Here is a 13,112-nt window from a genome sequence, read left to right as displayed (position 1 = left end):
GCATCAGGCACCACTCAAACTCGCAACGTTAACACAACGTTACGTATTTTCTGTTATGAGGTACCGATGTATAAAGAAGACTTCTAGTCGCTGAAAGAAGGTTGTGACATCTGCCCAAATCTCACCACTATGGCCCCCTAATCCTCCTATCCAAATGATTTTCTTCGCATCTTTTATCTTTTGGTCTGGCTTAGTTGTCGAAGATCTTTCATACAAACTGTACAAAGGACGGACTTTCTATGATAAAGTATCCATGTAATCTTCTGGCCGCTTAGCAGCCAGACTATTATCACGTGGGCGTAAGTCAAAACGGAGAAAAAGCAGATATTGGTAAACATCAAACATCTGGAATATTTCATGTTGGGTAAGCAAGAGCATCAAGAGGAATGAATGAATTCTATAATGAATAAAACATGTTCGAGAAGGTTTGCACGGCCTTCCTGTCAAATATTTGACCACCAGAACGGAACCTGAACCAAAGGGCATATTTTTTTTGTGTACGTACTAAATATTCTAGCAAAAATTATTTTTAAGAGTAAATATAAAGTATTTTGCTACGCATGTTTGAATGTCATTTGAACGGAATAATAGTCTATTTTTTTCATTGTTTTGCGTGGGACGACAGAGGTTCCTGCCGTGTCATTGTTACGTACGTGTGCAACATTGATATAGTGAAATAGATATGTTCGCCATGTCAGTGTCAATGGTCGATCATGAAAGACCCTAAAACACTGTCATAATTACCATCTGTCTTACTGACAAAATCAGATTTGAATGATACGGAGAGCAATAATTGTATCCACGACTTCCATCTAAATTTCAAAAACATCTTTTCATGTTTCTCACAGGATGTACAAAGAACGAACTCCTTCTGATAAAGTAATCCACATGATCTTCTGGCAGCTTAGCAGCAAGACAATTATTGTGGGCGTATGTAAAAGCAACTAGCGGTAATCTTTTTTCAATACTACATTTGCGTACTAAACAAGCTGGTGGCAAAAAGATGGTGCCATAAGGTGGAAAATAAATAATTACGATTAGTAAAGAAAAATTAAAAGTTAAAAATGTTAAACTACGCTTGAATACTGGTTTTATCACTTTTTTTTGCAAATCTTCTAGCAATAACCGACAACGTGTTCACATCTGTTTCGGTACTTGCATTTTTTGTTCCTTGATGTAAACCTTTGTTGGTAAGAAAGGAGTGTTGAAAATTTTCTTCTCTTGCATAACGTTTCCCTTTCCTTAATTGTATCGCGTGGGAAATTACAGAGAATAATTTTCGTTCAATGTTTGCATGTAAAATCTACGATTTGTCCAGAATTTAGTCTAAAATTCAACATGCATTTTCACACTGTTTGCCATTTCCAATATTTCACATCCGAACTGGCTGAGGTCTCAAAGCATCGTTTTGATGTCATTGTTCTTACTGAGCGGCTTCAATATTCTCTAGTCTCAGATTACGGGATCTGGGTTCATATTAATTTTTGTCTAGGACCATGCGTGAGTCGACAACCGGCTTGCCAGGAGAAAGACGTGTTTTTTTTGGTGTCCAGAACCCTACAGTGTCATCATGTCGGAAGAAGAGCAACAGTCTCAAGCTGGTGACACTAGTAAGCGTGAACAGTTTGGTTATCATATAAGATTGGGCAATTTTTTTTGTTTCTGAGGTTTGAGAGAAAAAAAAAGAAATTCAACCATTTTATTTGCCATTAGTGCCCCGTAGTGAATTGCTGTCTAAAACTTAGATATTTCTATTCCTTGTATTTCATTACTAATTTTTTTTCAGTGTACTTAATGATTTTTTTTATCATTTTAAAATGATTCTTGCTCAGAACTAATTATTTCAATTTTTCTTTATTTCTCTCAGGTGCCAGACCCATGCGGCGGCCTGAGTCTTATTGGCTATCAGATGCGGACGCCGCTGCAAGAATACCCAACCCTATGTACGCCTCCAATGCAGGTAAATCGTCTACAGAGCTAGAATTTATCATTTCCCTAGTACTTTTACTGGTTTTAATTTTCGGCAGATAACTAATTACTTTTTCTTTACTTGTCTCAGGCACCGCACCCATGCAGCAGCCTCAGTCACTGCGATCACGTGCGGACGCCGCTCCCAATATACCAAACCCTATGTACACCTCCAATGCAGGTGATTACGGTCTTCGTTGCATTTTTGCATCTTCTACCTTGTATTAAATGCCTCAAATTATCCATGGATGGCAGCATTGAATTTCAGTTTTTTTTCTGTTCTTTAGGGGCCACACGTATGCGGCAGCCCCTCTCGTATTGGCGATCACTTGCGAACGCCGCTGCGAAAATGTTCAACCCTATGTACGCCTTTAGTTCAGGTAAATCGTTTATATTCTCTATCTTGTTTTATTTTGTATGTTGCAGGCCCAATATTTTTCACAAATGGCTATATTACGTCTTTGTTTTGTTTTTTTCGCCCAGCCAACCCACCGATGGACCAACCCCAGACTGATTAAAAGGCACGTGCGAACGACAATGAAAACACACCCGACGCCACGTACGCCAACATACCAGGTAAAACGTTTGAGGTTTCTCTCTTTTCTAGTATGGCCATTTTGATTTGATTATATGGATGACATCATCTGTGAAACCCAAAACTGATGCGCCCGTGCGAATAAAAAAAAAGTTTTGCAAAAAAAAAGTTGCTTTCACTATGAAATCTACGTGGTCATGAAGGTTGAACAAATGGCACAGAATATGTTATGGCGAATAATCTACTCTTCGAATTCATTTCTTTACATTTTTGTCTTTTTTCCTTTGATTTTGGCCTTCTACGACATTGGTATCGTTTCTAAATGTTTTCCTTGCAACTCATGGTATATTTTTGCTCATTTAGCAACTGTTTTGTACGATTTACAGTATGGTTGAAAACTTTTTTTTTGGAAAAGGTCGAAAATTCATGCGCGCGCGGATGTCATCCATATAATCAAATCAACATGGCCTATCCTGTTTTTGTATTGCTTTGCTCACCAAAAATTAAGATTTCTTTTAAGTAGTTATCGTGACTGGCCTGTGATACTATTCGCGTATTTGGGTAGGTTTTTGTTGAGAACGTTCTAAATCTACATGTAGTTTGTCAAGATAACTCCAACAGTTTCGTAATGTAACAAAAGCATTAATTTTTAATCACGAAACCACTGTATACATGCAGGTCCAAAGAACTATTTTTCACCTTAAATTGCTTAGGTCACATTTCCAAACCGGGCCCGGCCGGGCAGTTTTGCCTAAGAAAAATCAACATTTTATATTATCAATATACTAGTATGAAAATAGCTGCCATTATTACCTCCATGAAATGTGTCATGGAGGTTATATTTACCTTCGCCAAGAAGGTTATGTTTTCAGGGGCGTTCGTGTGTGTGTCTGTCTGTAAACACGATAACTTGAGTAGGTCTTGATGGATTGTCTTGATACTTGGTAGGTGGGTAGGGCTTGATGAGACCTCAAAATGATTAGATTCTGGGCCACCTGGCGGCTTGTCATGGTACTGCAGCAGAACTTCCGGTTTTGATATCTCATGATCCAGACATGCTAGTGTGACGAAATTTGGATGGTAGATAGCTCTTGTGCTGGGGATAAAGTGACACGAGTCTGAGCCCCCTAGTTGCTTGCTCTAGAATTGCAGGGGGGTTTAATGGACAAATATTTAAAGGGGGATAACTCAAGAACCGATTGATGGATCATCGTGATTTTTGGTATGTAGGTAGCTTGAGTGATGCTTGACATAATGATATTACAATTATGGAAATATGGATGTAATTTGCATAATTAATGAGGAAATTCTATTTATCAGCTGCATTCCATACTAGGAAGTTCAAGCTTGTGACATATGTTAGTAAGAATGAGAGAAACACAGGCAGATATCAATTATGCAAATGAAGACTTAATTTGCATAATTAATGAGAAAATATTATAATTGCATAGTGGTAACTGCCTGGAATTTTATACTTGGGGTGTTTGAAAGTTAAGTTAAGGTGAACATAATTAAACATAACTTATTCAAATAAGGACCTCATTTGCATAATTTATGAGAAAATGTCATGGCATTCTTTGTTAAGATAAGACTGTCTTTTGGTGGAGAAAAGATCAACAGATATAATTCATGCAATTGATGATTCTATTTGCATAATTAGGGGGATTAATATATAATTTCTTAATCATAAAAGCTAACATCATTTGGCGAAGGTATGAGATCGTGGAACTCTAGTTTCAGTTGCGTTTATCTGTCCGTCTGTCTGTTGGTCAACAAGATAACTCAAGAACGCCTGGATGGATTTCTTGGTACTGCAGCGCAACTTCCGGTTTTGATATCTCGCGATCTAGACATGCTAGGGTCCTGAAATTTTAAGGTAGCTCTCGTGCTTGGGAAGAAGTCATATGAGTTTGGGCCCCCTAGCGGCTTGTTCTGGAACTGCAGGGCACTTTATGCAAATGAGGACGTTATTTGCATAATTAATGAGGAAATTCTATAATTACAGTGTTTTACAATCTCGCGATCTGGACATGCTAGGGTCATGAAATTTTGATGGAAGGTAGCTCTCGTGCTTGGGAAGAAGTCATATGAGTTTGGGCCCCCTAGCGGCTTGTTCTGGAACTGCAGGGCACTTTTGGCGAAATGTTTAAAATCCAATAAGTCCAGACAGGAACAACATATTTTCATTATTTTTGGTGTGTAGGTAGCTGAGAGAGAGATGTACATAATTAAACGCAAATTATGCAAATGAGGAATTTATTTGCATAATTAATGAGGAAATTCTATAATTACAGTGTTTTACATTATACTACTTACATACATGTAATGTATGTAACCTATGGCAGGCGGAACTTCAACAGATACTAATAATGCAAATGATGACCTAATTTGCATAATTAATGCAAAAATTCTATGATTTCGTAATGGTGAATGATGATAATGTTATACTTGGGATATCTGTAAGTTAATCAAAAGTTAACATACATCACGATGCATATATCATGTTAATGCAGAGGTCATTTGCACAATTAAAGAAGAAATTTACATTTACATATCAAGATCATATTTCATGAAGGTATGAGGTCTCGGAATTCTAGTTACTTTTTCAAAACGTTTTTGTACTTTCTTGTTAGGATAAATAGTTTGGTGTTCGTTTTGTATGTTGAAGACCCAATATTATTCAATAATAACTATATTGCATTTTTTTTTCGCCCAGCGGCCGACCCACCGATGGACCAACCCCAGACTGATTACCAGGCACGTGCGAACGACAATGAAGACACACCCGACGCCACGTACGCCAACATACCAGGTAAAACGTTTGAAGTCTCTCTCTTTTCTTGCTTCCTGTTTTTTTCAGTCCTTTGTGATTGTAACCTCACTCAAGCTGATTCTTTCTTTTAAGATAGTTACCGTGATTGGTCTGTGATACTACTCGCGTACTTGGGGTGGTTTTTGGTGCAGAACTTTAATAAGTAGTTTGTCAAGAGTACTCCACAGTTTCGTAATGTACCAAAAACCTTATTTTGAGCTCGAAAGAAACCACTGTAAAGTTGCATGTCCGAGGAACTATTTCTTTATCTAGTCTATAATGCTGATGTCACGTTTCCAAACTGGAACCGGGCCGAAAAGTTTTGATTAGCAAAAATCATATCAATGATATACACAAATAGTTCCCATTATCAATTTTCAATAAAAAAAACTTTTCTGGACTTTCTGACTGCTGTTCAGGTAAATCACTCACCCTGTTTTTGTGTATGTAAGGCCCAATATTTTTCACAAATGACTACATTACATCTTTGCTTTTTTTTCGTCCAGACGACCCACCCATTGACCCACCCATTGACCCACCCATTGACCAACCCCGGACTGATCACCAGGCACGTACTAACGACAATGAAAACACACCCGGCGCTACGCATCCCACCAGACCAGGTGAAATGTATTAAATTTGCATAAGTAATAAAAAATGATTCAATTTCTTTGCTTTTCATAATAAAACTTAAATGCATATAGAATAAGAAGAACTTTATTGCACGACAATTGCACATGGTACAATGTATGGCAAACTACATAAAGAGAGTAGCAGACAATAAAATGTGTTGAACAAGTCCTAATGTCGAACTAGAAAGGCAAATATTTGCTTTGGAGCAAATACAGCGATGGGTTCACCACATTTTACGACATGGCAGGGAAAGAATGAGAAACACAAGGGAAAACAATGATTTACATTGATATAACTATAATATGAAGTAACATACGACTAAAACAACAGTTGGATAGCTATTCCCTACTTTATTGGTTAGGATCTTTAATTGCATAATGCAAACTGTTGATTCTCAAAATAAAAATAACGTTCATGCCCCGCATTCCAATGCTGGAGCAGGAAAGCTTGAAATACCTACCAAAAACACTTGAATACAGACATACTGTCAGTATGGAAATGCTCTGTGCAGGTGTTAATCAAGTTAAATCCCAACAGCCAATCAGCAAGAAATGCTCTGTGCAGGTGGAAATGCTCTGTGCAGGTGTTAATCAAGTTAAATCCCAACAGCCAATCAGCAAGAAGAATAGAGGAAAGCTGCATGCCTATTGGTTGATGCCCTGCATTCCATTGTGATGACTCATGTCCAAACGTGGTAAACATGGCACACTAACACAGTAATACATTTGCTATAACACAGCCAAAAAACTCAAATAAAACCATTCTAAAAGCCTGTATCACAAAAATTAAAAAAACGCCTAGGGGCATTTGCCCACTGTACCTCCATACCAAATTTCAGGACCTTAGGCCCTAAAATGAAGAAGCTGAATCCATTTAAAAAATGGCAGGAGAAGAAGGAGGAGGAGAAGGAGAAGGAGAAGAAACACCAGAAAAAGCAATATGGTTTCACCTCACCACTTCGTGGTGTGGTGAACCCATACTAAAACCTAACAAATCTACATCATAATTATTCAAATAATAAGGGATAGCAGAAGTCTTTGATAAAGTGTAACAATCGAGTGTGCTTATCACAAGTTTCGGAATTTTTTCTAATAACAAAGCATTCCTTTATATATTTACCTATTTTTGTTGGGACCATTACATGTAAAGCTATATTCAAATCTGGCTCTAACATCGAGACTCTTGAAATCTATTGTACTTGATTCGAGAAATGTAAATAGCTTGTTACGTATAACATCATATTTGGTACATTCCATAACAAAATGAAATTCATTTTCTATATGCTTTGGACAAAATGGACAGAACCTTGGTCAGGGGCTATATTGTAATATCATAGAATATGTGATGTATGGCAGGTAGAACATTAACAGGCGCCAATTATGCCAATTAGGGTCTGATTTGCACAATCAATGCACGATGATGTTATTTTTCCCTAATGGTAAATTAAGGGTATTTCATACTCGTGGCATGTGTTCATTTGTTCAAACTGAGGATCACTAGTACTATTCGTAAATGTTGACGCGGGCAATTACCTGAGCGAAGAATCTTTTTTTCCTACCAGACGGGGCGTGTCCGGGTGGAGCGAGCGGCCGCCGTGATGTCTGTAGCTTCCTCCGCGCCCACCGCAGTTGCCTGGCAGCCGGCATCGCCGTGTTGCTTGGCCTGTGCGCCGTGGGACTCGCCCCTCTGACGTTCAGCAACAAACAAGTAACATTCTAGTACCACAAATCTTGTTGTTAAGCTGTTTTTCTGGTTCACATTCTGTTCTAGGGGGGTATAAGAAAGAATATTCTGCAGTTTTCGTAAGCTTGGTTCTTACGTTCGGTATTTTGACGTGCGTAAATACGTTTGTAGGAAATTTCGCACTTGTCACGCGCCATACACCAACTGGCCACCACTGTCAACGCCTTAAAACGCGATCAAGATGACGTGCGCCAACTTTCCGCAAGTGGTGACGCACTCCAAGCAGCTGAGCTGGAGAAACTCAAAATTGCCGTGGAGCAACTTTCCCAGACAAAGACGTGTGGTTCTGAAGGCAAGTTATCTTGGTTAAGAAGTGACATAATTCCTACAGGTTACATTTTTGCCGCGCGCTTGGGCAACCCAGGATCTTCACATATTTTCCCCAGGCGCCTCAGAGAGGAGAGGTCACATTTTTTCTAAAAAAACTCTGTCATAACTACTGGAGGCTACACGTGTAAACAAGTTGATCTGTGCGCAATTATAGCTAATCAGAGCAGTCAAATTAGTTGTTAAATTTCTAACGTTTCCTGTTTGCACTTATAAATTTACATAGGTACATTATGCTACGTAACAATATGTTATAATAACAGTACACTACACCGTGTACCTCACCCAACAACACAGACTCCGACAAGCCACAAGACTGTCAGGACATCCTTGACAACGACGAGACCACGCCCAGTGGCGTGTACATGGTTTATCCACGGGACAACCTGGGCGGCTTCAACGTCTTCTGTGATATGGACACGGACGGAGGCGGCTGGACGGTAAGTCTGGTCAACTATAATTTGTCGATGCGAAATACAGCTGCATTTGTGGGTATAATTTTTTTTATTTTATTGAGAAGTTTTGTTTAAAGGTATATATGTTATCTTTTTATACCACTAGAGTAGGATGGCAGCACGTTGGTGGGGGATTGACAGACAGAATGAGAAGATGTTAAATGTCTCAGAGGTTGAAGGGGTTGACATGGCGAATTCAGCAAGTCGAGAATTTAGTCTCAATCTCGGGTTTTGTTGTTGCTCTCAAAGTTATTCCAGAGACGCCAAGACGGAACTGTGGACTTCTACCGGGGCTGGGCGGACTACATTACCGGCTTCCCTTCCAACCTGAACGGCGAGTTCTGGCTGGGGAATGACAACTTGTACCGACTGGCTGTGCAGAAAGGCTACCAGCTCAGGGTGGATATGGAGGATGCGGAAGGAAACACGGCGTACGCGGCTTACGACACGTTTGTCATCTCACCTGAATCACAGAACTACAAGCTCCACATAGGGAATTACAGCGGTACTGCAGGTAAGGTTGTGGTGTGTTCTCCTATCATGGCATCATAGACGTGTGCAAATAGGCAACATGGCTTTGTGAACTTATTTCAATTTTTTTCAAACTCAATCAAAACTGCAAAACTGACAATTTTACTATATATATTTATTTAACATGTTTGACATGTTTTAACATGTTTGACATGAAACGGATTCTTTGCAGTATTGTCAAAGGAATAGCTACTGCCAACACGCATCAACAAAAAGAATACCTCGTCTTGTTATGGAGAGTGAATGTCTGTTTTTGTCACAGGAGACAGCTTGACGTACCATGACGGGAAACCATTCAGTACCAAGGACAGAGATAACGACGGCAGCTGTGCTCAGTTGCACAAAGGTGCGTGGTGGTACAACAGTTGCTACCGCTCCAACCTGAACGGCCTGTACCTCGACGGAGTCAACTGGCGCCACTGGAAGGGTTATAACTACTCCCTGAAGCGCACTGAGATGAAACTCCGACCAGCTCCATAACGTCAAACAATGTGAATTTTTAATCTCCTACGAACCATACATGGTTTGCAGTCTGCAGTGTTTGTGCTATTTTTCCTGCACTTTTCTTGTGATTTTTCTCTCATTTTACATGAGCATGGCTCTAAGGCTAACATTGGGGGTCATGTATTGCTGTATGTTACTAGTTGTGAAATGAAAAAAAAAAGAATGGAATGAAAAAGAAAAACGCAGTTATAGCTTTTTAAAAATATACGTAAAGCAATCCTTACGCTGTTAAAGGTTGTCATTCCTATAAAATGTTGTCATTTTAATAAAAATTGATAGTCATTATGCTATAAAGGTTGTCATCTCAGATTGCTTGTAAGATACTTAATGTATATTCCATAAAAATATTTTTGTCCTCATCTGAAAATACAAGAATTGACTTGATCTTAGGACAACTGTTACAGGGAATGCAGTAAAACATTCAATGATCTTTGTTCTGACAGTGGTATTGAGACAACTTGAGCTTCAGCTTGCAAGAAAGATTGTAAAAATATTGTCTTATTGTATTTAAAAAAAGTCTATAGATGTGCCTAGAGTTATACTGTTTTGGTATTGGTGCTGTCACAAAAGAATGTTTCTGTATCATTTATTTTATGATAGAAAGTGTGGGCTTTTGTATTGAACTCTTAGGAGCTGCTATGATATCAAACAGATTGTATATTTTCAGAACTAGAGTCATGATAATGATATATGACAACAGGGCTCGAAATACTGGTAGTATATTTCACTGCCACGCACAAGTAGGAAAAAGTTAATAATACAGCAGTTTCATCATTTTGGCAAATCACTGAATAGCAAAGTTCTTAGTACACAGTTAAGTGCTCATACGAGTACCTGTTTGGAACTGCATTCTTCACAGTACAACAGCGCCACCTAGCTAAAGTGAGAGGTACGACATGTAGTACCAGACTGTCGGTTATGTACAAAGAACTTTGTTATCCAGTTCCTAATGTATTTATTAGTCTTACAATTATTTTCATTGTAACTGGTTCTGTGAAAAATGAAATCTTGGTACACCAAAAAGGGTCTAATTGACTATCTGTTCCATATAGCCAGTATAACCCCCCCTTTGGCGTAACACATCAGCTTCGCAGGCACGTGGCGCAGCAGCAGCTGGCTACATTACACTGAACGACTTGTTACACCTAACCTTTGAACATCCAAATCCACATATTGTTTAAAGCTATGCAATGACAATGCCCTTACTGTACTTCCACTCTGCGATAGTTCTAGGAAAGAATTTGTTTTTTAACACCTCATTTCATTTCATTTCATTCAACACCTCAATCCTTGGTTGATAACTCTGGTACTTAAATATTAAGGCAAGGCTTTTTCTTGTTCTCGTCTGGGCTGGTATTAGGCTCTTAATAGTTGGGACATCCACCAGTTTATTAGTCATTAATCACATCATGCATAGTCTGGACATTTTTCCTCTGTCTTCCAGTGACACCCAGTGTAGCTTTCTTTTCATTTCTAGCACCCCTTTCATAGTTGTTCATGCACTGTTGTTCAATGAGTTTGCAGGATATGCAGGTCAGTGAAACAGGTCTGTAGTTGCTGAGGACCGCTCTATCTCCTTTTTTAAAAAAATGGCGCATATATTCGAATTCCTCCAGAATAGAATTGGAAAAGAACCTAAAAGATTGAAAGGTAAATAAATTTTAACAAAATGCAAAATAATTATCCATAAAAAGATACTTGAGTGGAAGAAAAAAAAGAGAAAATATTACTAGTAGTAGTACATGTATTAGTGATTGGTTTATTTCTCACATTAAAACTTGCCGCCGCCGCATTCACGTCATCTCACCAAACCCCTCATGCCACGTTATTCTTCCAAATATAAGCTTACTAAGCCAGACTAATCAAGGTATTATTTTGTATATTCATAATTTTTGCCACAGTTAGTACACAGTTAATACAGTACGGTGAAATGTACGAGCAGGCAGAGGCTGTCCGGCCTTCTTTCTCCGGCCCCAGCAGCGGCCACACCAGCGGGCCGCCCCAGCCCAGTCCCGTCCATCAGGGTGGTTCACGCGGGCATGTCCGCCAGGGCAACGGCGCTCCCGACAAGCAGCCAGAAGACGTCGATGCTTCTTCGCACACGTACGAAGAAGCCGAGGCGGTGAGATGTCGCGCAGCGTACACGTCAGCAGGTAACCAGCGCTTTTAAGTCCGTCTTTTACAGTGGATATTTTTACAGGAAGACGATAGTCTTGTATCTTGCTATTGCTACCCTGGATGCAAGACTAGTATCGGGCCGTTAGCCCCTTTCCTTCGGCAGCCAAGAGCCCTTCCCCCGCCTATCTAAATTACCGCTACGGGGAAGTTGAGCGCCAGACTCCCCGGTAGCGGTAATTTACACCAGCGGGCGAAGGGCTCCTGCGGCCCGGAAAACGAGTTCTGGCTTTCAGGGTATGCTATTGCATACTTTTGTATCAGTATAGCCGGTATAATCTTCGGCGTAACACACCAGCTTCGCAGGCACGCGGCGCGGCAGCAGCTAGCTACATTACACCGAACGACTTGTTACACCCAATTTCTGTCTGCACATTTAATTGCAGGAGTTGTTTAAAGCTTTCTAGTGACGATGCCCCTGCGCTTGGTGGCAAAGAGTTCCAGTCTACAATAGTTCTTGGAAAATACGAGTTTTTGAACACCTCAATTCTTAATTGATAATTGTTTGAAGGCATGGCTGTTTCTTGTTTTTTCTGGGCTGATATCAGATACTTAGTGGTGGTTGCTGGCACGTCCACCATTTTATAATATTAGTCATTTATTACATCATGCATAGTCTGGACATTTTTCTGCCTTCCAGCAGCACCCACTGTAGGTTTCGTTTCATTTCGGTTACATGGCACTTACAAACCAGTAAAAAATTGATTCAAAATCTAAAAATGCTACAATTCACCTGTCTTACAGGTTCATGATACGCTCAAGTATTACCAGTACTTGTGTGGTGCAGCGGTAGTATATACATAAATCATGTGAATGAGGATGTCATGTGGCGTCGTGTGGCGTAGCGGCAGAGTGCGCGACTCGGAACTTAGAGTCCCGGGTTCGAGTCCTGACATGCCACCGATCTTGTGCCCTTGGGAAAGGCACTTTACACGACTTTCCTCACTTCGCTCAGGTGTAAATGAGTATTGTCCTGTCATGTATTTGTCCCCTGTGTTGGTGGCGGCATTAATATAAGTTGAAAAAACTTGAGTGTGTCGTCACCTCGTCTGGTGATTACATGTTGGAATAAAAAAAAAATGAGGATGTCAATTGCATAATGAATTTTGACAAAGAATAGAACTTATTTTCATAATGATTGGGGCAAAATAAGACATCAACATTTACAAAAGCTCTTAATATTGCATGGATGCATTATCTGAGGAATTTGGACCTTGGAATAGCGGATTGTCTTTTGCCTGTGTGTGTGCGTGCGCGCGCATGCGTATTGGTGGTCAGCATAACGTTAGTACTTAAGTCCAGAAGGGAGTGCTATTTTCCGGTAGATTATGCCAGATTATGCTGCGCTCACCTGGTGGCTTCATTCGGTGGTTATAGCAACTGACAATACTTTATCACACCATATTCACCTCGGGGCAGGTCATTAACC

The 13,112-nt window shown here is 39.8% G+C and overlaps 2 protein-coding genes across 2 annotated transcripts; both read left to right on the top strand.

Moving 5' to 3' along the window:
- The first annotated feature begins 1,570 nt into the window (after positions 1–1,570).
- Positions 1,571–5,952, top strand: LOC109479602. Its single transcript, XM_019781591.1, has 5 exons — positions 1,571–1,610; positions 1,868–1,960; positions 2,060–2,149; positions 5,220–5,315; positions 5,822–5,952. Exons 1-5 carry the CDS (start codon positions 1,571–1,573, stop codon positions 5,950–5,952), a joined length of 450 nt encoding a protein of 149 aa, XP_019637150.1.
- Positions 5,953–8,323: 2,371 nt separating this feature from the next.
- Positions 8,324–9,484, top strand: LOC109479604 (ficolin-2-like). Its single transcript, XM_019781592.1, has 3 exons — positions 8,324–8,458; positions 8,723–8,987; positions 9,267–9,484. Exons 1-3 carry the CDS (start codon positions 8,384–8,386, stop codon positions 9,482–9,484), a joined length of 558 nt encoding a protein of 185 aa, XP_019637151.1. The 5' UTR covers positions 8,324–8,383.
- The last annotated feature ends 3,628 nt before the right edge of the window (positions 9,485–13,112 follow it).

This window comes from Branchiostoma belcheri, unplaced genomic scaffold (assembly GCF_001625305.1).
Source record: "Branchiostoma belcheri isolate BF01 breed outbred unplaced genomic scaffold, Haploidv18h27 scaffold498, whole genome shotgun sequence".
Classification (NCBI taxonomy): domain Eukaryota; kingdom Metazoa; phylum Chordata; class Leptocardii; order Amphioxiformes; family Branchiostomatidae; genus Branchiostoma; species Branchiostoma belcheri.
Note: the sequence above shows the minus strand (reverse complement) of the source record. Positions and strands in the feature narration are given on the sequence as shown.